Here is a 27,802-nt window from a genome sequence, read left to right as displayed (position 1 = left end):
GGTACTGCTGTATTGTATTATGTTGTCTTCATATGTTCAACATTCAATTTATATTATTTTCAGTAATTTTGTATAAATTAGAATAATTGAAGCAGTTCATTATGGCAGCAGGACCATACAATTATTCCTATATCTTCAAATACATTATTATAGGTAAGAGCTGGAAATTTTACATTTTTAAGTCTTTTTTACTGAAAATATTTGATTTGATATTGTTTATATAAAATTTGTTTGTTTTCTGGGTGGAGAGAAACATGTAAAAAACTACATACCCCCCCCCCCCCCCCCCCACCCCCTCTGCTTTCATACACCTGATATATGTTTAACTTATAAGAATACTGGAATGAGATGTACTGAGATATGATTTATAAATTCATCTTATTATCAATATTTCCGTATATCATATATATTGTTATGTCTAAAGATGCTAAGATTTGAAGGAAAGATCCATTTTTGTGCAATAGTAACATGATAACAATAGAGGCTCTAGTGGGATTTTTTAACTGTTCAAATACTACTAATCGAAATTACACTGTTGAATATCTTTCATGACAATGGTGTATACGTGGTCAAGTTTGTGTAGTTTTCAAATTTCATCGCTTTGTGTACCAAGTGAAATATTTTAAATAAATTGGGCACAATTACTTCATATGATACTTGAAATATTCTCTATTTTGATTCAAATGTGTCCTAATATATCAATTTCAATCGTCACTTATTATAAAATTTATTGCTTGTTTAACATTATCTCTATAATTTCCTTTCATGATAAATTTCCATAACATGTACATATGAATGAATATGATACTAAACATATACTAAAATTCATAATCCTATTTATACAGGTGATATGGGTGTTGGAAAGTCATGCTTACTGCATCAATTCACAGAGAAAAAATGTAAGATCCGCTTGTTTATTTTTAAGCACTGTGTTGTATGCTGTTTTGAATGATTTTATAGTCATACTAAATCCTATTGTATAATAGCACCTGCCCTAGACTGGAACATTGTATTGTGTATCTAACAGAATGATGTAATTATTGAAACTTTTTAGCTCAGACAATTTCGAATTCAATTGTGTCAAATTAGTTCTACCATTTTTAGTCTTTTGCTGCCTATTCATCATATTTAAAGTGTCTTGTAGGTTAATAATCAGAAAAATATCCAACTGTACTATTATTATTAGATGTGAGCCACATACCTCTGTAATCATTGTTTCAATAGAGGATAGAGATTGCATGGATTTCTATAAAATTTGTTCAGATGTTGACTTTGTTAAGATTACCACTGAACTATATAATTCAACATTTATTAACTCTTCATTTACAGTCATGGCTGATTGTCCACACACAATAGGTGTAGAGTTTGGAACAAGGATAATTGAAGTTTCCGGACAGAAAATAAAATTACAGATCTGGGACACGGCAGGACAAGAAAGATTCAGGTAAATCTATATAAATCCACTGCAAAGACCAAAATTTTAGAGCTCCAGAGGTTTATGCACTAATATGGAGGTAACTAAGTTTGTTCGCCTACTTTACATCAAGTTGTATAAAGGGACTGAAAACAATGGGAAGGAGATATATTCACTTGGCTCACAGTCTCGAAGTCATAATGAAACTAAAATAGTCTCAGTTCAACCGGAAAGCTCGTGGAAAATCAGAATAAAATTATGGCCTAACCCCAACCTGGTACATATACTACCGGAGTACCAAAATTGTTACGTTATTTTTTAATTAAGCAAAGAATATTCAGTTTTCTTTAGGAGACATCCCAGGTTTCCTATTTTAATATTTGTTGGCATTAGCATAATAATTTCTCTATTATGTAACTCTAAGGTTGGTGTTGAAAATGCAATTTATAAATGAGTTTAATATGTTTATGGTCTTCTTGCTATCTCTTTCATCAACTCTGGTTATAAAAATCAATACTATTGCAACTTGCAAGCATGCAGTGTCGCTTGATTATAGATTTTATGTGCCATGAAGGCAAGCCACATTCTCACTTATTGTGATTAGTTCAGCAATGTGTACTGTTTTATAAAGATAGATAAATTTATAACTAAAAACATACATTTGTTTCACCCTTAATTCCTAATGATTGCAAAACAATATCAAAATGTATGAAAAGCTAATGTTGAATAGGCATGAGTGGAACTGATTTAAATATCTTTGCCTCGGTTTCGAATTGGTTAGGATGTGAGAAATCATAGTTTTTCATATGATCTTGCTGCTCTTGTTAATAATGTTCAGATTATAGAGGTAATAACCCGGTCTAATTCTATGTAGGAATATAAAGTCAATGAACATTAGGCTGAGAGAGCTTATAGGAAGCTAAAAGAAAACTTGTTGGCTGTAATTCTGATCTATTTAGTTCAAGAATCTTTCCTTGCTCTATGCCTTTGCGCAGGTGGATCTGTGTGCGTATAACCTGCGCAAAGGCATAGAGCAAGCAAAGGTAGTTAGTTTCATGTAACCCCAACTGTTATTTGTAATACTGATGTGTACAATTTATAAACCAATCCAACACTCATTTTCGACATCGGTTTTTATATTTAAAATATTTTCACTGAATTTTTCTTTACAGAGCTGTTACAAGAAGTTATTATCGAGGTGCAGCAGGTGCATTGATGGTTTATGATATTACGCGTAGAAGCACTTATAATCATCTGAGCAGTTGGTTAACGGATGCAAGAAATTTGACAAACCCCAACACTGTAAGTTCTATGCTTCATTTGTTTTTATTTTCATTCTTTACTCAATGGTATAAAGCAGTTATTCTCAACCGCGCCTCAACTATCCTTTCTGCAGCTCTCATTATCCTTTTAAAATCAATCATTTTCAGTGAATTTTTTCATTGAAAATAAATCAATGACTTGAAATTGAAAGACTGAACTCCAATAGTTGAATTGATGTCATCATAGCTGTTAGGCCGTTTTGAGTGCAACTTTGCAACCTTTCATTGTGATTTCATAGTGTTTTTCCTCAATGTTGATCCTGCATTCCAGTACACTGAATTCAATGTTTCTTGTAATCACATTCAGGCTATTCCGTGCACTATGCAGATTAGGTATTTTCGAACATTCTGTTAGTTTGACAAAACAAAATGTCTAACACACCTTCAAAGAAGCTCCCACTCTTATAAAAATAATCGAGCATTTTAATTTAATTGGAAAGAGGTATTTTCAAATTGAATAGACTAGATAACATTATGAAAATATGAAGCTATTGTTATGTAGCTATGGATATTATTCTATATTGCTATTGAATGCTTCCACCACGATTGCAGCTCGGTTTTTCAGACTTCAGGATTAAAAGACAAAGCAAACGTCATGTTTAGCCCTAAATCAGTTTTTACCCTGAGTTTTGTTGATGTTGTCATTTTAAAATACATACTGTATTTGAGTTTTGTTTTGATGGTATTTATGCGTTGTTTTTTATAGCTCTGATCCCTCTGACATTGAAAAAGGTTGAGAACCACTGGTATAGAGTATGGACATTACTTTACTTTCTATTGTAGCCCAATGTTAAGTAGGTCTTGGACAATATCTAAATATCTTAAATTAAAAGTTTGGAAAAAATTTGTTATTGAAAACTATATTGATAGAGCTGAAAGAAACATCTTCTGTCTTATTGATATACCTGTAACAAGTGACTGAAAGCAACTGCATGATTGATTTATTTATCCTCACTTAACGCTTGCCTCGATGAATCAGAATTGAATATTTGCTCAAAGTGATGTGTCATGTCAAGTCTTGCACAGTAATCTATGTCGCATAATAATAATGATATAAATTTTAAAACATGTCTGTTGATCAGTGAAAGTCATTCTATGGTGATTTATTGTCAATCATATACCAGGGTTACCGTTTTGAAACCATTGATTTTTTTTAGACTTATTGAAGATTGACAGTGTTCATTAATATTAAAAGCTTAATTACCGTACTAATGCCTGAAGCCTAAAAGGAATGCAACAGGATTTAAATTTGTTTTTGGGACTTGTGAGTCGTTAATCCAAATATATATTGCTATAACTTATGGCATAAAAAATCATCTCATATATGTGGTCAAACACGCAAAGAGATTTATTTGACTGTATAAAGAGGTGTCGAGTTCTTCTTAATGGAAGTATTTGTTGTTTTTGGGTTGGCGGCTGGAACTGTGGACCATCTACGTTGCTTTTTTCTTAGCGGTATTGACGATGCCATACTCAACTAAACTCATAATTTGTTCAATATTTTGTGTTGTAATCTAAGCCAGTGCTTCCCAAACTTTTTGTACCATCGCCCCCCTACAGTAGTTTATACAACTTCATCGCCCCCCGGCACTGCAAAAAAAAATTGAAAGTCTGAAACGAATATATTACAGACCAAATAAGGAGACAACTCATGGTTTATAGTGTTTTTTAATTAGATGGATGAGCTTAGTGATCTTAAGCGAGTTTTTTATTATAAATAAAAATTACCTTGTTTACTGATAGAAAGGCGATTTCGTTGTTTTGATAGCAATAGCAGCACGACTGAAAACTCCTCTTTCACCATATCAGAGGTCGTAAATGGAAGAATCCAGGGTTCTAACTTCTCAAAGATTTGCTATTCTTTTTCTTTTGACTCAACTCAGTCGTCTTATTAAAAAATTATTACAATGACATTTAATGAGACACTGTCTTGTTGCTGAATCACGCTTGATATCTTTCGACGCTAAGATTAGAAGATTTTCTAAACGGGCATTACTAATCTCAGTTCTTTGCTCTTTCTTTATAATGTTCATTTTCAAAAATAATTGTTTGCACAAATATGTACTTCCAAACGTCGAAGTAAATATGTTTGCATACTTTCTGAAATTTTGATAAAGATATTCTCACAAAAATTAAGCAGCGATGAATCTGTCGAATAAAATACGAATTTTATTTCCTTATTGCATTGCAATATATTCGAATATTTACTGCGCTATTGAACCCCTGCACTCAGCATCAACTTTTCTGCGTGTTTCCATTTTCTAATCATAATTAAATTGTAGGCTCGTTGAACGAGTAGCTGTTCAATATAATTTGTAGGATATAATAAAATTTAGTTTAAACGTGTCTCACGATAAATTCTGTTTCGTAAAAAAATGTAATTTACTTCTCGAGCCGAGATAATAAATAAAGCTAATTCATCGTTAAATGCCCCCTTCCGCATCCGCTCAGACACATTCCTCACTCAGACAGACTTTCAGGCGTGGTCGTCAACATTACCTCATTTTCGCGATTTTGAATTATATTCGTTAGTTTATAGTTAAATAAGTCAATGACCATCCTAGTAGTTTCAGTTTAATTACAGTAATCAAAAATTAGTGTAGAAATAGCTGTGATAGACTAGGCTAAAATTCTTTATCGGTACGTTTAACAGATTGTTGAATGGTATGAATTAGAATGACATTTTGAAACAGATACCTCATTTTACACGCAACAACTCGCAAAACCACTCAAAAATATACATCAAAAAAATTAATTTTAGAATGGTAAAGTAAGGGAAGAATCTTCCGGGGTCAAAGGTTGGGGAAAGGTTCATTCAGTGAAGCGTTCCGGGCCAGATTACTATAGATTTCACGACCACTGGGATACGCAAACTACCGTACCTTACTGCGAAGACGAGTCCAGCAATCCTTTTGCGTGTGACATCGCCCACATGATTCAAACCTACGAAAGCATGCAGAGTACAGTAATCAAGTGCAAGATGCGCCGACCAAAAACAGGTTTCTCGAAATCGCCCCCCTTTCGACTTTTTCGCCCCCCTCTGTATCGTTTTCGCTCACCGGGGGGCGATATCGCCCACTTTGGGAATCACTGATCTAAACCAACTACTCTTTGTAATTCCAGGTCATATTTTTAATCGGAAACAAAGGGGATTTGGATGCTCAACGTGATGTAACATATGAAGAAGCAAAACAATTTGCAGATGAGAATGGACTTCTCTTTCTAGAAGCAAGTGCAAAAACGTACGCAACATTATTAAAACTAAATATGTTATTATGATCAATGTCATAAACTATCTTAGTCAATTTTGTCAGTTTTTGGATTTTACATTGGGATATGAATAGTTTCCCTCATATCTGTGGTAAGGCCCAGAATATTTATACAGAATCAAAATATTGGAAATCTTTTTATATTCAATGCCCCCTTCATCACGATGGTCTCTGTTGATATGCGTTATGGTCGTTGCTTGCTTGGTTTTCTTGTAACATATTAATGATCTTCACGTCTTTATTTATCAGAGGTGAAAATGTTGAAGATGCATTCCTTGAAACTGCCAAGAAGATTTATCAAAATATTCAAGATGGAAGGTATCTAATGATCATCTTATTTTATTGAGAGTTTTGTATTTTAGGATTTAGCGTTCTCGGTATTATCTAAGATTTATTGCCATGCTCATTTCTGGCTAATGTATTTTATTCTTATCTCCTTGATGTTCGAAATTTCTGTTTTTTACTTTCCTATTTATTTTAATTATGGTAGATCAATTTTTGAGGCCAAAATCATTGTATGTTTCCTGCGCAACTGCTTTTTATGGTTTTATCACAATTTTACTCAAACTTAAAAATTTCAACAAATATTGCACAAATGTCTACTATGTCAATATATTCACCTACATTCTAAATTGCTTTGTTATATAAACAAGAGAGCTATGCTCAAATATATAGACACGTAGCACCACCCAATGGCAATAATTTTGATGACGTCATAGCGAAAAAAAAAGTAATAGCCTTCTGGAGAAAATTTTTATCTTCAACCACTGAAAATTTCAAAGCAATTGGTCCAGTATTCGAAGAGAAAAGCGATTTTTTAAAAATGGAGACGGAGACAAATAACAATAACAATAAAAACAAAATTTTGAAACGATCGTTATGTCCACTTTGTGTCCAACAAGACAGCAATGTTTATATACTAAGATCAGAAAGTCAAATGACCAATATGGCCAATTTCAGCAAAATTCCAGCCAAATATCTACTATACTTAGTTTATTATAAATGTGCTTTGGGCTAGTTAGAAATAACAATGGCTCCAGCTGCAGCGCCGCAGTATAAATTTAGCTGTGGCTCCGGTTCCAAGGCCGGTTCAGCTGCGGCTCCATACCATCAATGTTTTTTGGTATTACCACTACGATGAAACATCATCCCAAGTTGTGAAATCTATTTTCAAAGTTTTAGATATACAAATTTAACTTTTGAATTTATAAGCTGAAAAAGATACATTTTATTATTTATATAGCGTATTACAAAATTATAAATTATGAAAAATAATTGGATGGTTAGGAGCTGCAACCACTAAAATTTCATTTGTTATAGTAAGCTTGGCGCCAGCTCCGTCTCTACCAAAATGTCACGGCTTGTGCCTTCGACTTCCTTGCCTGGGTTACAGTTACCAACTGTATACCAACAGATATTGGGGTGAAAATCGGACAGAACTAATAAAAATTTCAAAAATTACCAGCCTAATTCCATCTTTTATTATTGGAAATTTGAGATTGATCGATCCATATAGTTTACAGCGATATTCACACAACAAAAAGCAATTTTAACAGACGGTCTGGTTTGTGTTTGAAAATACAGTAGATATTAGCAAAGTAAAATGGTTTAATATACTGTAATTTCAATATTGGAATTGTCAGAAAACTTCTTCGTACAACATCGTTTTTAAATTCTTCTATATAAATCCATAATAATTTTTCATAGTTTGGACTTGAACGCTGCTGAATCAGGAGTTCAACATAAACCTACAAACCGACCTGGTCCAAACCTCGCCAATGATCAACAACAAAAAGATAACAACTGCAATTGTTAATGTACCTCTTTCAATATCCAACCAAAATAATAATGAGATGAACTCGCCCGTTTTCCAGATTTTATGTAATTGCTAAAGACAGATCTGCTGACTTCAGGGCTGAATGCCATTTGTGCAAAAAATTCTTATTCAATTTTTCTATGTATTTCTCTAAAATTGTTATGAAAATCTTATATGTGGTGGCTCTTTCAGTCAATACAGAGAAGCAATTTTGCTTTATTATCACATGGGTATAAATGAGCTTTATCGATAAGATATTCTCTGTGCATGGCAGGTATTGATTTTTTTGAAAACTGTTGTTAGGTTCATATATTAAATTACAATTGCGTGTTCTCAATCCGTTTTTTACAATATTTGAGTTAAAATGGCAACTCGGTTGGCGAATTTGAACTCAAATGATATCCTGACTGCTGTGTTTTATATGAAAATAATTTGGTTCATATAGTTTCTCTTTATTGAGAATCTTGTTCCAAAATATTACATCTATACCCAGTAATAGCCGTTGTGGGTTGGAATTGATAATAAATAATACAGTATACCTGCTTGAAAATTCCTATTGAATCATCAAATCTATTAATTACGGTAGCCTAGTTGATGCTTATCTTTTTTGCCCCTAGATGGGACTGCATATCTGTATATTTATATATGTGTACATAATATTATTATTGATAATCCGAACTTTATCAAGATTTTATAACAATAGGCTAAGATAATTGTGTTCTGCATTGTTGAGTCATAATCTCGTAAACGTATTGTTTGAATGAGATGTATAAGTGGTTGGAAGAAATGTTTTTTTTCACTATTAATTAACGAAGCGTAGTTTAGCTCATCAAGTGCATCGGTCTTTTTAGTGGTAATAGTCCATGGTACGTTGTTGTCTCTAAGTAACCTTTGTCCCAATATTTTTTGCTTCAAGGTTGGGGTTAGTTCCTTAGTGCATATGAGAAATGTAATAAGGATATTTATTTAATCATTTATTGCTATATTTCTGCTTGTTTTCCAGCTTGAATCAAAGTTATACTCATAATTATTGTAAGCATTATTGCAATTTTGGTTTGCCCAACTTAGATTGCTTATTTTCTGTGTAGATGCTTGTGGCACTTATCATTTTATCGAGTTAATATAGTTGAATTCCCATCGCTGAACATGCCATGAATTAATTTGATTGTTTATTGTTTCCATAGGGATTGCTACGACGCATTCAAGTTATATACTGAATAGGATAATTCTCCCATTTTTTGAGCAATCAATTGGTTGTCATTTATGCTCATTTTGTGGTATATAGAACATGATTTTTAGTATTCCTAATGCAATCTTATTTTGATCTGATTAAAAACTACAGGTAAAGTTAACTCACCTATTTCAAACTCTGTCAATTGATTTCTCTTCAATCTGCTATTCATAGGTTACTGAGGCATTTTATTGAGAGTAATTTACAAATTTCCTGTTTCGATCTGCTAAATCGGCCTATTACTCAATGTTAAACAATGATTATACTTGTATGTATTTTATCATAGGGCGTTTTCTTAAGCTTGCTTTTGGTTTGCATATTTAGATATGTTGTCTTTTCTACCACTATTTACCCTTGCGAGTGTTGTGTTAAACATCATAAAGAAATTACTACAGACATGTGCACAATTGTGATTCTCTATTTACGGTTATGAAACGCTGTGCAATATTTTACATAAAGCCACATGTTGACTGAAATCTGAACTTGCACTCATAATATGGCATAAAAATTTTTTGACTCTGATGCTTATGGTATTTGTGACATCATAATGCTGGTAATATTAGACTATTGTCTGAAAGCTTCTTATTAGCAATGTTATTTGGACTCAAATACGAAGATCTTTTCGTGCAGCTCAATATTAGTCTTTTGTCATCCTTTTCTGTGTTCATAAAATTCTATTCTATAAAAATCAACACCTCTCGCCTGATTGTTCCTGTTAAAAAATAAAACAATAAATTACGAACTTATTAAAAAATTGTTCGTTTTTGTGTTTATTTATTAAACAGTGTTTTTTTTCATCGTATTCTAGTTAAAAAACAGTGCATTTTAAACTCAAATTTGGCCGTAGCAGTGTGCTGAAAATATTATTTTTCTAAAAGCTAATGCACACATTAACACACAATGAAGAAGTCAAAGGCAGTCAGTGTAATTCATTTAAAATCTCTTCGCAATTTAGTTTTCTATTTTGTTCTTGTCATAAATTGTTAGTCGTGTTTTCTTCATCTTTATAAGCTGAGTTCCTTTCCTTCCATCACCCATCGGTAATTACTTCTTCGTCGTCTCAGTCTAACGATGGCACTGTCGATTCCAGTTGCTACGCGTTTGTCTCTAATATCATCACTCAGACGCAGTCTGGCCAAATGAAGAAGAGCGATGTTGCGGCTTGTTGCTTTCAGTGACTGCATCAATCCAACGTTTCCCTGTTAATGGACGATTTCAAGAACGGAGTTAGTATTTCAACATTAGCTACATTGTTTTTTATATGGCATGATTTTATGGGAATTTAAACACTTTAACTAACCGTTAGGTCATCGAGCCACCATAAATTTTTCATCTAAATTCCATGGCATGGCTATTGGCGCATTCACTGAACTTGCTTGATATTCAACGACTAATTAAGTTACTACATAGGATCAGAGGTAAAATTTAATGTTTTAATTGATTATGTGGTATCGAATTGCTAAACACTCGACTGTAGCAGAGTGGTTTATTGGTTTAAATTCCTAATATCCACTTGAGACTGGCGCGGTTTAATTAAACATTAGATTCAATGATACACGAGTAATTAGCTAAAAATAAGTTTAGCCATATACCGGTATCTCAAAATTGACAATTACATTCATCAACTCTGATTTTCATTTCACACAGATGATTTTTTGACAAAGAAAATAAGATCATATTGCGATTCCACAATATAACAGACCAATTGCTCGCAACCGATATTTGGAATTGTACAGTAAACTTGTAATATCTCGATATTTACATCTATCAAATTGTGAGCTTCTGGCAGTTGTGTTCCTGGATGGCGTTGATAAATTTTGACCATCGGACGGTCAAGACGTTCTCTGCACATCAGATCATTATGTGCTACAGGTCCGAGTGTGTATCCTTGTGCTTTGTCTGTCAAGTCATAATGTCTCTGGGATCGGTGGATTGATGCTCTGTTCTCTCCATGATTAACTTGTAGATGTTGCTGTAAGAGGTAGGAGTAAATTAAAAAAACATTTAAGGCAGGCATTAAATAAGTGTGAAACAGGGTTATCATTATGTATTATACAGGGGTGAATAAAGTTATAGAGAAGTGTTTCATATGCAATATCTCTATAGATAACATATTTTTTCGAGCTCCATTATGGTACAATAAATTTCAATACGAGAAGTTTTTGACATAACAATGTTAAGTACAAATAACATATAATGTCTATATGGAATGCTTCTATTTCTACAATTAGTGATTTTTTCTTAAATCTCTTGATTTGGGCATACGTGACATGACTGCTTTTCATTGATTTAAAAGTTTCCGGTTTCTACTACCTTTTCAAATTGCGTTCCTAATATATACTAGAAATTTTTTGGGGTCATAATTGATGTCAGTTGAACCATCAGCTTCACAAGTACAATTAATTCAGAACATTGAATGATAAAACATGACACGATGGAATAGCTAAAAAAAGACTTACTTGAAAAATGATAACCCCCTATCCATCCATAAAAAGATTTTGTTACAAATATGAACAACTGAATGAAATTTTTATGATATAAAGCCATCCTGACTATCAAAGTGTACAAGCGTCTCTATTATAAACACACTAGACGACTCCACCCGATTGTATACACAGCTATTGTTGTTAAATACTTTAAAATAACTATTGATACCATGTATTGGGTATTATGTTTCATCCCAAAAGCCATTATTCATTCACATTTAAATACCTAATATCACATTGTTATAAATGTGCACTTTGCAGCCAAATCTTGTAAGAGTGAGTGGGATTTTAGTAATCGTAATTAACGATGAGCTTTATATACCGTAAGTGTCGTTGTTTCAGCGATCTTCTGTGTCATTCCGTTATTTACAGTAAGATGCATATCCCTCTGCTCGGAAACACATCTGTCAATCGTATCCCTGATCTCACGACGAAGAGAAGCCGAACTTGCTCGAGCATCTTGAGCAGAGTGTACAGCCTCTGCCGATTCTGGTGTGTATGGCCCAATCGGATCGGGCTCTGGAGTTTCTGGTCGTTCGTAAGCTCTGAGTTTGATATAAATTAACATGTTATCAAGGTGAGCCTTGCCTGCAAATCAGCAGAAAAATCAGACAAACACAGCAACTTTTGCTCATGAAAGATATTATGAGACCTTTTATCTGGGATATATGTTTCAAGACGTTATTTCTGAGTATAGAAAAATTAGTTGATTGATGTCTTACCGAATCAAGGATATGATCACAATGCATTAGCGCGGAAAAACTATTCAATTTATTATTAAAAGACTTACGAAGTTCGGCCATTGTTGTCATCTGTTGTAGAAACTCTTCCTGATGATGGACGAGCAGATGACACAGCGTGTGTGATTAAATCAAGAACACGATTGCGTTCCATTATTGTGTCTGACAACCTTCGTCTAGCGCTTGCCAAAATCTAAAATATGTGACTGTGAATTTCATATACAACTCCAAATGTATTTCTGACACCAACCAATATCTTACTTGTAATTGTTTCTGTGTTGCTCTCAATTCACCTTCCAAGGTTCTTTTGATGTGTAATAGACATAATCTTTCTTTCATCAAAAGCTGATCAGCTCCATCAAAGTCCTAGAAAGAATAAGGTTTTATTGTTAACAGACAATTATGAATAGGCACAGCCCTTAGATAATTTTAATAATATTTGATTGGTATCAAGCAATTAGGTACATCTTAAATTTAACTTCTTTACTAATAATACTGTTTTCTGTTCAGAAACCTCCTATAAATCAGGGCATTTGTTTATTGCTTGCAAACTAAAACATTTGAGAAATATTTTTCAGGCAAATTAAATTTACGAAATTTCATTTTCTTGCGAAATAAGGCATTACTTTAGAGAGAGATATCAACATGTTTATATTTCAGATTCACAATGGATGAAATTGTTTTCATGCAACCAAAGCTTATCAATTTGAACAAAATTTTTTCATCCATTCCTCATCATCAAAATCTATCCGCTTCTTTGTCATTTTATACAAAAATTATCACAAGAATGTTGAAAAACTTTAAAATTTGTGTATAATATTACCTTCTCTCTGCTTGGTCGAGATTTCCTTATTGAAATGCTTTGCTTGTTTAGCAAGATATCTTTTCTAATGTGCTCTAAATTTTTCTCTAGTGCTTCTTTGCCTCTTAAGAGTGACTTAATTTCTTCATTTGTTTCAAGAAGGCTTTCACGGAGCTTTACAACTACTAGACGTGTTTGTCGGACATAACTATGGACTTTTGTGTTGCTCTGTTGAGCACAATTGTCACGCAGAGTTGGCAGAGGATCAAGCTGACGCCCAAGGTCAATTCCTTTATCACTCTTTTGCATAACGTTTTGCGACACTTTAATATTTTTGATTGCAGCATCTCGCCAGCAGTCTGGTCCAATTGTTGCTGTGGCCAGGGGCAGTGTTTCCCAAGTTCCTGTTGCCATTTCAACTGTTAGTGCTCAATCTTGTGTTTGAGGCAAAAATCATCCACGAAAAAAACGAGGAGGCTTGTATTTCACGTCTTTAGATTTCAAAGATATTATTTACATTACTGCAATACCTTTACCTAATTATCTGTTCCACAGTTCTAACTGTTGAAACGGCTTTGAAAAGAAAAATATTATATAAAAACATTATCAATTCGTAATTAAAGCCTATAATTTGAAAATCGTGACCAAACTGATTATCTGTAAATAATTCAGCAAAGTATTGAAAAACCCTGAATGCAATAACATATCATACTTTGTAGCATTGCTGTATTTTGTTTAACAGTTTACCTAAACCAGTTGTAAGCAAGTTACTTTAGCAGAAAATTAATTCTATAACTTGGTCATGTATTGGTACAACTTTCTGTGGTAACACTTACAGATATGATTACTGGGTCGATGCAACCTGAACTATTATTTGGTAATATGCTGATATATTCAGTCACGTAATTCTCTTCCATTGCTTGTATATTTCGAAATAATTCAGCTGTTAATTGATTCATTTTCTAATTCGCCTACTGACTGAATGAATTAAAATACCTTTACAAAGCTGTGTTTATCCATTCACATATGACGTTTAATGTCAACAGATGAATCGAATACACTATTTACATATATATTTAATTATGTTGATCAAATAAGCTTTCGAACTTAGCAATTAGAAAGAAAAAATTACACAAAAGAGTAAAGGGCAGAAGTTGCGCTGTGGGGGCATTGTTGCTAGCGTCTGTCCGTTGCTAGGAAACCTTGTTATTTTAAGAGATGCGAGTGCCTCGAGTGGTCGATCCGCTTCGATTCGAATGAATCGAGTGACACGTTGTTCGATGTTTTTGAATACACAAGAGTACATATAATAATGTAATTGAGTCAAGCCAAACTTGAATCAACCAATGTTTGCGAACAAAACAAAATAATTATTTTCTTGTCGGCCACCAAGCGCAGTTGCAATTTTGGGTAAAAACCAACAGGCATTTTCGTGTCCAGTTGAGTCGATTTGCAAAAATATACAAAAATCGCTTGAAAATAAGTTTTTTTTCATATTTATATCGGGGAGAAAAATAAAAAGACGGTTTGAAATTATGACTAACCACGATCTCGTTCGGTTACCAGTTCGCGTCGGGTGTGGGATTAGTTAGCGAGTTATTTGTTTCAGATAGGTTGATTTGATGGCGGGGGAAGCCGTAACCGACCAGTAGTTAGGTAAACCACCCTATGACAGCGAGAATTCTAGCAATTCTCTCGCACAAGATCATGCTGCAAGAGATTCGAACCTTCGAATCCCCGCATGGTAAGTAGAGGTACGCGCCAACCGCCCGGCCTGAAAAACTCATCACTGCAAGAGAGCTCGCCCTCGTAGATGAACTGCTCAATCTGTATTTGACACGTATATATAAATCATGTATACAATACACTCATATGAATATCTTTGCTATATATTCAACTGCACTACATATTTGAAAATGTTGGGAAAAAAATCAAGATCATGTGGTGTTTGTTTAATCTTAATATGGAAAATGGACAAAATGATTGAACAGCTTCCTATTCAAACTCTGGGCCATCTGGATAAGATGTTTCTAAATTCGAAATGCTTCAGAGCAGTGGTTCTCAAACGGAATGGCGCGACTCACAAAGGGGGCGTAGACAATTTGTGTGGGCGTGAAGCTAATTAAAAATAAAAATATTTGTTGGATTTGATTTTGCCCGCTCTATTTTGGATATTCAAATTTCAAAACTTTTCATTGATTTCATTATTCACTTTCCATCCACGTATTTTCAACATTTGAATAAAAAAACATACATTCGCCTTACTATCTGTTATTTGTAGCTTATTGTTAGCTAGATATTTTTCAGGTGGAGCGCGAAACTTGACAAATTCTAAAAATGGGGCGCGGCTTGAAAAGTTCTAGAGTTCTGCTCTAGAGCTTAGTGGTGTATGTAATGTCAAAATTACAATCAGTATCTGGAAAAGTACGTCAATGTAGGTAGTACCAGGGTAACCGAGACGTCATGACAAGAATATAGTTGTTGCCATATTTTGCTTGGTTATCAACATATTTCTAACTTAATACAACCCGACGACTTTTTATCGAAAAGAAACAAAAACGTGATAAAAATCGGAACTGCTATACAATTTAACATCTCAAACGCAGTACTTTCAATTTATGCATATTGGACTAGATCCCTGGTTTGCACCCAGTGGGCCATGACCCACTTCTGGGCCACAGAAACATTTTCAGGGGGCCCAAACCTATTGAAAATTGGGTGATTATTCCTATTTTACTTAATAAAGTGGAAGTGTCTATCTTTGCAAAAAGAATTTTTTTCCATTGCCTGAGAATATTTAATGGGCCACAGATTTTTGTGTGCAAAAGAGCGGGCCATGAAAGAAAAAAGTTTGACAACCACTGGACTAGATGTATAAGCATAGATGTATGGATAGATGTTCAATTACATTGTAAATATATCATTTAAAAAGATAAAGGCCTTTAACTTATGAGTTATTAGCAATATTTGTGATCCAAATGTAACTCAAGTCTTTCTGACCTATAGCTCAAAGGTGAATTCTGTCGTCATTTTGTCGTTTGTTGCGTTAATTGAATCTATAATAATTCGCTAATCTCTTCTGCTAAATTAGGCATAAATGAAATAACCTAAACCACTACTATTTCACTGTCATCATAAGTCAAAGGATTAAAATAATCCAGGAGTTATGGTTTCAATATTTCATAAATTCTGTCTGTGTTCCGAGTAACATCTATTTTCATATTACCATATGAGTGTTGATGGCAAAGAGACTATTTGGTTTAAACATTGTCGTCTGATCTCATCAGTCGGTGCCTCATCCGTCTTTACAACTACTTATGACAAAAATAGATTTTGATGACGTCAAAACTAGAAAGGTGAATAATGTACCAAAATATTAGTTTAATTGAACACTTCCAAAAAACGGGTATTCTTGTTACCAGAAAACGGCGCCTGTTTACATAAATAAAATTGTGAGTCAAGGTCAATAAACTAACTAATGAAACAGAACAAGTTGTCACTTGCCCCACCTTAAATAATAGTGGCGGCGTTAAAACAGATTTTGCACATGCCGCTTTGAAAAAATACAATGTCGCAGCACGTGCTGACGCACGTCAAAGTCAGTAAGCCCGCTGCGATAAACCGGTTGTTTGATACTAACGAACCTAAAGTCGCAATGAATAGGCTTAAATGAGCATTGGTAAATGTCAGGTAGACATTTATAGCGTCATAGGTTGCTTTTGATTTTCAAATAAACTGAATACTTATTTCAATGATACAAAATTAGCACACAAATGTACCCTAAAATAGATTACTTTTGGATGCTTCGCTTGAAGCAAAAATTTGAATAAAAATACATTTTCTTAAAAGTGATTATAACAAGTCAAAGGTCAATTTTGGACCAGCGTATCTGAATATTTAAATGACGTCTTTGCGCCTGATTAATGACGCATGCTAAATCTTATGTATAATTAAAAAACGACAAGATAAAAGATAAAGATATAGGCTACAAAATGTTCAATGTGAATTTCAATTATATATAGCAGTATTGAACCCTTTTTCAACATTAGAAATCTCTCTGCACCTCACACAGGTAGAGCAATTTTCTTCGAATTTTTATGGACAAAGGGTGCATTTATAGTTTTGGGATTGTATTATTGATTTTGCTTTCAAAAGACAATTTTTGATTATATTATTAAATATTGAAACGAAAAAAAAAATTGCCATCTAGACTTGTGTATTTTAACTCAAAATATTTTTAAATATCACAGAGATGGATGTCGGGTATCAATTTATTGTTTAATCAACTATAATTGCGATTTTTCGATTTAAATTTCAAATGGAAAAAGCTGATAAACGTCTCTTTCAGCATGACAGGCAGATATACATATCTTATTTAAAGCAGGCTGCCTTCCTTCAAAAAGTTCCTTTCTTATATTTATTGTATTTTGTGTCATGTCAAATCGTGCCCCCTAACATTTTAAATGTATCGGTAATGGTCGATTTTGATACGTGCTTCGTATTAACAGTAATTTCAAGACCAAATATTGTTTAATCCGAAAAAGCCTATTTTCTGACAGGCATATCAATATAAGTGACGCTCCACATTTCTTGTTGTTTTCGATTTTATATTATTCCATAAATAAGCTAGATTTATTCCGCCGACATTTTAAATTGTTTATATATTTGGTTTTACATTTGTCAGCTATTGACTCTCATGCTTATAATTTCCACGAAACCGCAACATTTTGAAATACAAGATCGTTTGTTATGTGTTTAGTAGTTGACTGTCTTGAACACTTTATTTTCATTATTTTTTATTAAAAATCGCTGTGGAAAAATAACCAACACTGCGATAAATTGCTGATTCATATACAGAATAGCAGAAATAGATAAAAATATGTTGTTTTGTTATCTTTCCATCGGTATTCGAGGGACCAGTCATACAACCCACACGGGTTGATATTTTGTTTCATGTCAGCATGCGGGTCATAAAAGTTTGATTTTCGTGATGTTTCTTTATTCGTTGTTCTGCGTTGTGCTTTCTTCGGTGGTATCACATAAATTAGCATGATCGTTAACTCGTTAAGGGATTAAAAATCATTAATAGGATTTCTTTGAATCTTGTTACTGATATACGTGTTCATGAGAGCGTTAAAACTAATACAAATCACTCCATGTTTGTTGTGGCCTCGACGATTTAAGCGAACGATAGCGATTGCTTCACGGTTTTGTTAGCAACAAATTGTGATAGTGACAAAGTTACCAGGGCCAAATAATATTACGGGTTTAGCCATGCCTGATTATTACATGATTACATGATTTACTCCAGAAAATACTATACCAACTAAACATACTATTGCTGTAAATAGATAATGGTAGAGTAGAGGTATCGAATAGTATCTTTATCATTCGCGATTTTTTGCGAAAAACAATTTGTTAACGAAATATTTTTCAGAATAATTTTTTTTTTGCGTGTATTGAGTATATCTGGACAAACATTTTTTAAAGTGACTTAAAATAAGATGTGTTGATACATATATGGTCATCCAGATATCCGGGGATTTGTTGACTCGGATGCAAATATTGTTTAACGGGAGACCTGGATGTATCCAAATTCACGCAAGATTACGTTTCATGTTGAGGTATCCATTTATGAACGATTATCAACTTTAACTTTTCATCGGACACCGACTGAACCCAACTCGGAATATTTACTATTTTGTGCTATTATTTTAAACCAATGGCTCATTATCCTACGTGGCATTTATATTCAAATGAATGATGTCTGACGACAATTTGATAATACCTCGTCAAAATGTTTATTCGGCTAAACAGCAGATTATGATCATTGACATGACCTCAAACTTTGATTGAAAATCTGATAAAGTTCGTTACGTGTCAAATACGTTGTCCAATTCATAATTAAACTTTGCAATGAGTTTTACCAAATGCCGTAGCTGCTGGGCACCAAAGGCAGAATTGGTAAAAGATTGTGGTGTAATTACAAAACTAATAAAGTCTTTATTCACGGGAATAAAAACCAGCGTAACCTACAGTCACATAAACCCGTTGTCGGTATTTCGAAATGCAAATTTTGAATATAAGTTACAATTGGAAAATACTGTGCCCGAAACATTATTCAATGTTGGACGAATTGCTGCTGTATGGCATCCATTTCCACACATGAAAGTGTTCATACAGTGAGAACTATCGTAACAGATATACATATATAATAATAAATGTTTTTGGGGTTGATTCAATCGCGATGTATCGCAAGCCTTTGTAGCTTGGTGCTTTTTGATCCTCTGAGCTGCAAAATCATTAGCGAAAATGTCATTTATTGTTTTACAGGCACGATATACAACTGAATACAGATCATCACAGAGCGGGACTATTTTTTTCGTTGAGCCCAAATTTTCTACCAGCATTATTTGTTGTTTAGATCAGAGCTGAGTTCGTAAGAACTAAGCATTGATTTCTATCTCGATTACCGCACATCATATAATATATATATTAATTTATTATGTTTATGTAACTTATTACAGATTAAAGCTTTTGTACAAACATGTATGTATATGATCCAATATTTTTATGCTAATCTTGCATGGCAGTTAGAAAATAAGTAAACTTGTTTAAAATCGATGAAAGTATGTAATTTGTTACAAATATAATGACTAAAATGCTTGTTGAATACCAGATTATCGTTGGATTATGACGTAAACCCGAGAGAAAGATTTCCAACTTGTTTTGCTCAATAAATATGTGAACTTACCCTAATCCGAACGAAATGGATTCAATTAAGGCGATGGTTGCTGAGTGGATTTTGATTTTTTTTCGACTAGTATAGCAACTTATAACCAACATCTCAACCGATTTTACCTTCCATTTGCGAACATGCTGTATCCTGAGCATATCATGCAATAACAAATATACAATAATAGCCGAAAGCATTATTGCCGACGACGCATGCCATATAAACGAAAAACAGTGGTGCGTGAGAAGCTGGAGTAATAATCTATGGAAGAATCACGTCACAAATCGATAGTTGCAGGTAAGTTAGGGAGAGGAATTCTGTTTAGTGTCGAAATTAAGGAAATTAATTTGGATTATAAATTTAGGTAGAATTCTGGATATTCTTTGTGAAGTATGCGGAGACAGGAGTTCTGGTAAACATTATGGAATATATGCATGTGATGGATGTAGCGGATTTTTTAAAAGGAGCATAAGAAAGAACAGAAATTATGAATGCAAGGTTCGTTTTGTGACTAGGGAATATTTCACCTTGGATATTTATAGACCCCAAGATCGGTCATGTTATGTATAGATAAGAATTTTGTTAAATGTCTAATTCACCATTGAAAGTATTGCATAAGATAATTTATCAGAGTCAAAATTAGAAAACACCTTTAGAAAAAAAGTTCTTATTTAGTTATGATATTGTTGAAAGTAAAAATTACTTGGTAAGTTCTGGTGTACAAAACCAGAAAAGGCATTTTTGTGGCATATTACATTTTACTCTGATTTTGTAATATCATCAAAGGAACTACCTGATAAGTATTGCCATTTTTGCGATATTTGTACGAATTTCGAAGAAATCACCATCCGCGTATATTTTCCGAAATTCTCCAGCAATCGCCCGCTATATTATATTAAACTTCGGTGTTCGCATGAACCGCCATTTTGTTCTAGACTGTGTAATTCAGTGAATGGCAATCATTGAAATAACTAACTTAAGGTAAATTTAGCAGTTGGCAGAGGCACGAAGAAGGAACGATATTGTATAATATAGTTTTGTATATAACATTATAAAGCATTCACTGATTTGAACCGAGAAAGCTTTAAACTTTATCCAACAGAGCGGGCTACGCGTGTCGCGTCTGAAAACGTGTCTCAAAATGCCGCGTCCCACTTGTCCAGTTTACCCGCTAGTTCCTCAAGTAACACGCTTGTACCACTTATACCCCGCTTTGTACCACATGTACAATTTGCACTGAATATGTGTCTCGTAGCTTTTGTACGAGTATGCAAAGTAGGGAGTGGAACAACTGGAACAAATCGTGGATGACATATTTTAGATACCTGTCTGAGTGAGTGATCTGATAACTTTTCTGTGTAATTGAATAAATGAAGAATATATCTTGGTTGATAATTTTCATTAGAGCAAATATTTGTATGTGATATGATCAATCGCTGTTTCGCTGTTTAACAAAAAACCTGATAGCAACAACGCCCGGTAGAATAAGAGTATTGAGAATTCGACATTCAGTTTTGCCAGCCCCATCGCGCATGATTTTATACAAATCAATAATGATACTTGTCATACGATGCCTGTGTATTTGCATAAGAAGTATATATGCAGAATGTTTTTGTTTAAAGTTCAGAGAATAGAAGAATATTTCAAATATTAAATAATAAACGATTTACACACTTTTGTTTTTTACCTATACTAGGATGGATTTTTATATTATGTAGAATATGGATTTAATTATTCTTATATATTTATCAAAATTCTTAGTCGATTTTTATTGGTGCGCTTTTCAAGGATTTATATCTCGAAAACGATGTCAATTTTATTCAAACCGCCAAACTCTGAAAATCTTAAAAAATTTTGGTAAAATCTAATTTCTTAAAATAAATTTTTTCGTTGCGACCCTGCTTTAAAGAGATTTGATGACGATGTTACTTTTTTTATTTATTTATGTATGGTAATAGTGAGTTCAAAGGTTAACCTGTTATCCCCAATTTATTTAAAGGGTCCCCGATTTATTTATTATTTAATTTATTTAAAAATTTATTTAAAAATTCATACTATATTCATATCTGCAATGTTTCCCTCGACTATTTTATGAATTTAAAAGTTGCCACTCCACAAAACTAACCAGTAGCGATTGCGATCTTTAATTTGAGCAGTGTTTACATATTTTGTCGACCTTGTTTTATTTCCTTGTATATGGTATAAACGTACCTACACACCACTATCAGCATTGTCGGATTGTTTGATAAAACAGGTATCTATGTATATCGAATCGGAAACATGGGATGGATAAATTTCAGAATGCCAATCGAAAATATTTTTCATTCGGGAAGTCAAACATTTCGTTTGTGGTGTTACACCTAGGATATAACGTTTATAAATTTGTAACCAATGCAATATATTGGGGGGGTCCGCTAAATGATTGTAACAGAATTATTCCGACATTATCCCCTAATTTTGATCCCAGAAATATTGGCATTGGTCCATTACGAACTCAGGACTTCTGCATTGTAAAGACTTAAAAAAAAGATAAGATAGCAGAAATGAATTGAATGTGGTATATGTTTGGAACATGCGACATCATTCAATTTGAATAGTTTCAATTCGCGTTTAAAGAATAAAACAATCATGGAGATTTTGAAATCAAAGATACATCTGTAGTATTTTTAGCAAAATGTAATTAAAAAGTGATTATAATATCGACAACAAATAATCGACCCGAAAACTATGAATTTGTCACGTTTTGGCGTTAATCAGCGCGGAAATCTGAAAACTTCACTCAATTTTTTGTCCGATATTTCCGTTGCGTTAATACAACGAAAATATACTGTAAAATGACTTATAAGTAAAATATCAAAGAAATATCTATATACATATCAGAGTAACGTTAGTTACAAACGGAGTGAAAGATTCCTATAAGTTCTATAATCTATGGCAACACAGAATAATAATAAATATCTTTATCGATGACAATATGTTAGTTGTGAGGATCGTCTTGACGATGAAGTCTTCTAAACCTTTTTATTATTATTTTCTATTCTGCTTTAGCCGTGAGTGTCAAAAATTGAATGCAAGTGTAGTTATTAGAGGAATTATAATGAACGAATCTAGATGATAGGTATACTTTTTTTGCCAAACAATATCCTAATTACATGAAGTCAGTTGGGGGCGTAAAATAACGAGGTTAAAATTTTGTTATTTTTCTGGTTCCGCACAATATCTCAATTTTTAATGTCCACCTGACCAGGATCAGAAAATTATATTAATAAATGGTATTTTGATTTATTCATCTTATTTTCTTACAAATAAAGGGACCGGAAAAAGGTCGTTGCGCAATAGACAAAATCCACAGGAACCAATGCCGTGCATGTCGTCTTCAAAGATGCCTCGGAGTTTCAATGAGAAAGGACGCAGTTCAAAATGAGAGGGGACCAAGGATGTCAAAAATGAAGCGAAAAACAACAGATCACGAATATTATTATTGCCAAGACACAGATTTTATCAGACGTAAGTCGACTGACTTTTTTATCCCACAAGTAATAAATATTTGTATGTTTACTGATACCGTGGTACGCGTTATACGCACGGCCGTGATGAAATTTTCTGATTAATTGCGCATTTTTCGAAGAATTAATATCCAAGTTTTTTATTTTATAATTGAAGCTAAATCTGTTTTTATTTATTAGATAACCCTAAGATTGGCAGGAATGAAAAATTGCGTGAAGAATTGACGACCGAATCTCTTTATCTCCGTTCTTCATCTTTGCAAAGTGACTTACATGAAAAAGTAAATGTCAACGACACGTTAACGTTATTGTCTGATGAATGTTGGGCTAAGTCTGACATTTCCAGGTACATTCAATTTCAATATATCTGATTGGCTTCTATATTGCATAACGCACGCTATTGAATAGAAAAAAGTCTTCCTCTGCGACTCCATGGATAGCGATACATTTACGGGATGAATATAATAAGCGAATTTATATCGCTACAAATATAAATTTTGCAAAAAACAACATAGCTTCGTATAACAAATCGGATATAATAAAAAAATTTAGTATCACAGACTTTTCATATTTCCAAACCAATATAACTAAATAATTGCTACATCCACAAATAAATTAACTGCTTTCTGCTAACTGTGTGCGACTATACCAGCGATTCGATAAGCCAAATTGTCTCGATGTTGGTGATTGGATTCAAATTTATATTTCGTTTTTTAATCGTTTACAAGAGTGACAAGTTGACCTCTACAAAATTTTTTGGCATTTCTGCCATTAACGATACAAAAATATACATAAGATAATATTTCATAAGCTGTGAAAGTAAATTTGTTTTTAGAAAATAATAATAGTTTTCTTCAACGCTGAACTCGAATTTTAAATAACATCAAGTTTCTAACCTCATGTTTTTCAATTCGAAATAGAATTTTGTCCTTTTCTTGCAATTTCTACTCTTATTTTATATAAAAATATTACGATATATAATGCTTTGTACTTGGAAGTTGTATTGTACTGTAATAATATGATGTACGTATATTTTAAGGAGCGTTTAAATTTATTTCATCTTGGTCAGCGCTTACATATATATTTATGTTTCAGACCAGGATTCTTTCTAATTCCATTTCAACGGCAAACTGGTGGTTATGACAGTACTAAAGCATCTTTTACTTTGCTACAACAGTCATCCATATCCTTATGCGAAATGGCTGCTCGCGCCCTATTTTCTACCGCTAAATCAATTAAGACACTGTTATCTCACAAAGAAAATGAGGTAAAAACTATGAAATTATCAATTTTGTAGGTGCTGGGAAAAGAAAGCTGTTGAAATGTAGACGTCAAAACTCGCAAAAAAAAAAAAAACGAAAGTCATATTATTGATATTCAAATAAAAAGGGATCTCTTGTACGAAGGCCCCGCCAAAAAAACACACCCGCTACACCTCAAAACGAAAAATTATTAATTATACAGTTAGAATGATGGTTGGGAATGAAGATTGCGTATAATTTTCAAATCATTTCTATCCCTAACTGAATAATTACTTATTTGTTAATTTGAAATGCGGCTGGGGTGTCTTTCTCAAATCTTTACATTTTCGCATTAGCAGGGTCTTTGTACGAAAGATTAAAAAAAAAATTGGAGTGAGCAAAAATTTTGTTCACTTTACATCTTTATCATGCGAATCAATTTCAAACTTGTAAAATTTGAGCCATCAGTAGTCAAAACAATCAATTTTTAAGTTATTGTTTAACTGAATAATGTTAAGTTAAATGTTACCATTTTCAGGTTATATTCAATCAAATAAAATGGCCGTCAATTCTGTTGCTTGAGCTCGGTCATAATTGCACGATGACTCATTTTCAGGAAGTGCTTGGAGCGGCGATGTTCAACGCGTCCGATTTGTTTGTAAAGCTGGCAAATCCGATAAATATGGATACTGGTAATCATCACATATCTTTATCCTTTGGTTAAATTCAAAATGTCATGTAGAAATTCTAAATTGGGAAAAACAACCAAATATCGAGCGGGATATTAATAGAAATATATTTTTGTGCAGCGTTATAAGTCTTATATAATTAAACCAAACGTTTTAAGTGTCCGCGTAAAGTATGGAACACAATATATAGTCCTAAGCAATAAACTATCGTCCGGTTACCAGTCCATGTCAGATAGGGGATTAGTTAGCCAGTTATTTGTTTCAGATGCGTGGGCTTGATGGTGGAGGAATCCGTAAACGAACAGCGGTTACGTGAACCCCCATACAGCGGCAAGGAGTCCCAGCAATATAATTATTCCCCGAACCCAAGCAGCGTAATCAGAGGTGCGATGGCGAGCGTATTCTTAACTCTTAGCACGAGGAGCCACATCGCCGAGATAACACTCAAATCTAACTCGTCTTATTTATATATCAATTGACTTTATTTCTCCCACATAGATTTTTAGGTGAGTTGAAAATTCAGAGTGAAGCGTTTATGATCAGCATAAAATTAGTATTTCTGACAGATTGTAAAGACTACAGATTAGAGGTTCAATCAATCCACGAAGCGTCGCTGCGCATTCATCGCGTGCTGACGGAAGTCTCAAAAACAAAATTAATTGAAAGTGAATTTGATCAACTTCGGGAATATTTACTGCGGGGATCGAAAGGTAAAAGTAAAGATATTTTGAAAATTTGGTTTTGAAGATGGCTATGCAGTATACTGACAAGAAGTTGTTGGCAAACCAGTATACAAAGTAAATTTTTAAATCGTGTAAACCGCCCTGGAGAATAAATTAAAATGAGTTGAAATTTGATAAAGCTTTCAAGTAGGCCAACATCCAGTAATAAATATTATTATTGCTACCAGAATTTCTCCGGGAGAAAAAGAAAAATGTGAGCCTATGTTGCGGATCATCCACATTTACAAAACAGGAAACATTCTACGGAAGAAGGTAAACATAATGAAATATTATTAATTTCGTTTGTAAATGTCAATCCACGTAAAGCCGCCAAGCTCAATAAATCAGGATTAAATACCAAAAAGTGGTTTAGCAGATTGAACGCCGAGCAAATATGAGAATTCAAACAATCGCTTCTCACAAGTCTAATAAATCAATGAAATTTCCAGTCGATTAATATGTATTATTATTTTACGCCTGGCAAGCAATTAATCTAAGATGATATTCGAGGTAATGGTATAGGTCAGGGCTACTCAACTATTTTTATCGGAGGTCCGCAAAAAAACTTCAAAATTATTTGGGTCCGGTCTTTCCAGAAATGATATTTCGGCATCCTTAAACGAGCACTTCCTCGACCGACTAATGATTAGTAGCAAATTAAAAGTGTTTATTATGGTGTTATAGTTCTTTTCGTATACATTCAAAACTATGAAAGTCATTTTATAATAGGAAATTCAAAAGGTTGGGCTAATGATCCAAAATAAATAATTAGGTGCGGTCCAAATCCAATACTCGAAAGGTCCGGATTCGGACCGCGGTCCGCCAGTTGAGTAGCCCTGGTAAAGGTAATGGGTCAATCGTCTCTAATGAAAAGGAAATAATAATACAATACAATCTAATTTAGAAAGTGTGAATATATAATGTAAAAATTACTTTGTTTCGTTTCAGAGAACTACTTTGCAATTTATCAAGAAGTCTCGAAAGCGTGAATCCAATTGATGCAGAGAAAGTGTTTTTTAGAAAAACAATCGGAATATCAAATGTTGCCCAAATTTTAACCGACATTTTGAAGGACAGTTAACTCAATTTCAAGCTTTCAGGGGTTCGCTGAAAATCTAACATTTTCATTTTGTTGATACAAGAGTCGTGAATTAGTTCACAAATTATAATTTTGTCAAGTAATTCTAGTCTGTACGTTATCGTAGATTGTGGAAAGTATCATCAGATTACATTGACGCTATAATGGAACGTAGCGACTCTTATCTGTTTTTATCGATGACGTAAAATACGCTGTGATGGGTCCCAGAGCGTCTAAACGCATGCCGTTGCATATTCTCATGAAGGGTGAATGCCAGACGTAAATGATAATCATGTTGAAGTGAGTTTGATAGGCATGTCATGTCAAAATACATTATTGGAGTCATGTAAGAGAGGATTATATTTATATGTTGCTTGGTTTTCTTTGAGTAGTGGAAAGATAGCTTAAATTCAGAGAATCAATTTTTATTAAATGTTGAGTATTTAAGTAAAGTTTACCTAACCATATGACCTTCAGTAACTATAATATTGGGTGGTAAGGTGTGGAATAGAATATTTGAAAATAGCTCAGATTGAAAATTTTTGCTGGCACGTGAAGGATCAAAATAAATGATCTTAAAAATATGTTGGTTCTAATATTCCATAAAACAGACTAAAGTTGTTTAATCTAAACGCATAACAAACACATTTTACCTAACATGTAGTGTCACGTACACACCTTTCTAACCTGCGAAACTCATCATATATCTGCGTAGTACCTGATAGCATGAGGTGTTAATTTCAGTTGATT

General features: G+C 33.4%; 3 protein-coding genes across 3 annotated transcripts; 2 read left to right on the top strand and 1 right to left on the bottom strand.

Annotated features, from left to right (window-relative positions):
* The first annotated feature begins 33 nt into the window (after positions 1-33).
* LOC120344228 (ras-related protein Rab-14) lies at positions 34-9,448 on the top strand. Its single transcript, XM_039413347.2, has 7 exons — positions 34-153; positions 846-899; positions 1,330-1,444; positions 2,587-2,716; positions 5,860-5,978; positions 6,255-6,323; positions 7,713-9,448. Exons 1-7 carry the CDS (start codon positions 102-104, stop codon positions 7,819-7,821), a joined length of 648 nt encoding a protein of 215 aa, XP_039269281.1. The 5' UTR covers positions 34-101; the 3' UTR covers positions 7,822-9,448.
* A 339-nt stretch (positions 9,449-9,787) lies between these two features.
* Positions 9,788-13,686, bottom strand: LOC120344205 (tektin-like protein 1). Its single transcript, XM_039413322.2, has 6 exons — positions 13,102-13,686; positions 12,540-12,644; positions 12,329-12,471; positions 11,861-12,083; positions 10,815-11,024; positions 9,788-10,251 (listed from the first exon to the last, which is right to left on the bottom strand). Exons 1-6 carry the CDS (start codon positions 13,492-13,494, stop codon positions 10,057-10,059), a joined length of 1,269 nt encoding a protein of 422 aa, XP_039269256.1. The 5' UTR covers positions 13,495-13,686; the 3' UTR covers positions 9,788-10,056.
* Positions 13,687-19,751: 6,065 nt separating this feature from the next.
* Positions 19,752-27,506, top strand: LOC120344208 (nuclear receptor subfamily 2 group E member 1-like). The gene is made up of 9 exons (XM_039413324.2): positions 19,752-20,113; positions 20,181-20,314; positions 23,128-23,323; positions 23,503-23,668; positions 24,418-24,589; positions 25,102-25,255; positions 25,819-25,962; positions 26,163-26,247; positions 26,923-27,506. The coding sequence occupies exons 1-9, from the start codon at positions 20,080-20,082 to the stop codon at positions 27,053-27,055; spliced, it is 1,218 nt and encodes a 405-aa protein (XP_039269258.2). The 5' UTR covers positions 19,752-20,079; the 3' UTR covers positions 27,056-27,506.
* The last annotated feature ends 296 nt before the right edge of the window (positions 27,507-27,802 follow it).

This window comes from Styela clava, chromosome 5, assembly GCF_964204865.1.
Source record: "Styela clava chromosome 5, kaStyClav1.hap1.2, whole genome shotgun sequence".
In the NCBI taxonomy this organism is placed as follows: domain Eukaryota; kingdom Metazoa; phylum Chordata; class Ascidiacea; order Stolidobranchia; family Styelidae; genus Styela; species Styela clava.
The sequence above is the reverse complement of the archived record's forward strand: the minus strand, read 5'-3'. Positions and strand labels throughout refer to the sequence as shown.

Bases quoted from the DNA above. Each gene is read 5' to 3' on its own strand.
- LOC120344228 (XM_039413347.2), top strand. From the start codon at position 102: ATGGCAGCAGGACCATACAATTATTCCTATATCTTCAAATACATTATT. The intron at 154-845 runs GTAAGAGCTGGA...CTATTTATACAG, and splicing joins CTTCAAATACATTATTATAG to GTGATATGGGTGTTGGAAAG. The intron at 6,324-7,712 runs GTATCTAATGAT...AATTTTTCATAG, and splicing joins CAAAATATTCAAGATGGAAG to TTTGGACTTGAACGCTGCTG.
- LOC120344205 (XM_039413322.2), bottom strand. From the start codon at position 13,494: ATGGCAACAGGAACTTGGGAAACACTGCCCCTGGCCACAGCAACAATT. The intron at 12,645-13,101 runs GTAATATTATAC...TATTCTTTCTAG, and splicing joins CTCGACCAAGCAGAGAGAAG to GACTTTGATGGAGCTGATCA. The intron at 11,025-11,860 runs GTATATAAAGCT...TACCTCTTACAG, and splicing joins CTGAAACAACGACACTTACG to CAACATCTACAAGTTAATCA.
- LOC120344208 (XM_039413324.2), top strand. From the start codon at position 20,080: ATGGAAGAATCACGTCACAAATCGATAGTTGCAG. The intron at 24,590-25,101 runs GTAAAAACTATG...TACCATTTTCAG, and splicing joins TATCTCACAAAGAAAATGAG to GTTATATTCAATCAAATAAA. The intron at 25,963-26,162 runs GTAAAAGTAAAG...TATTGCTACCAG, and splicing joins TTTACTGCGGGGATCGAAAG to AATTTCTCCGGGAGAAAAAG.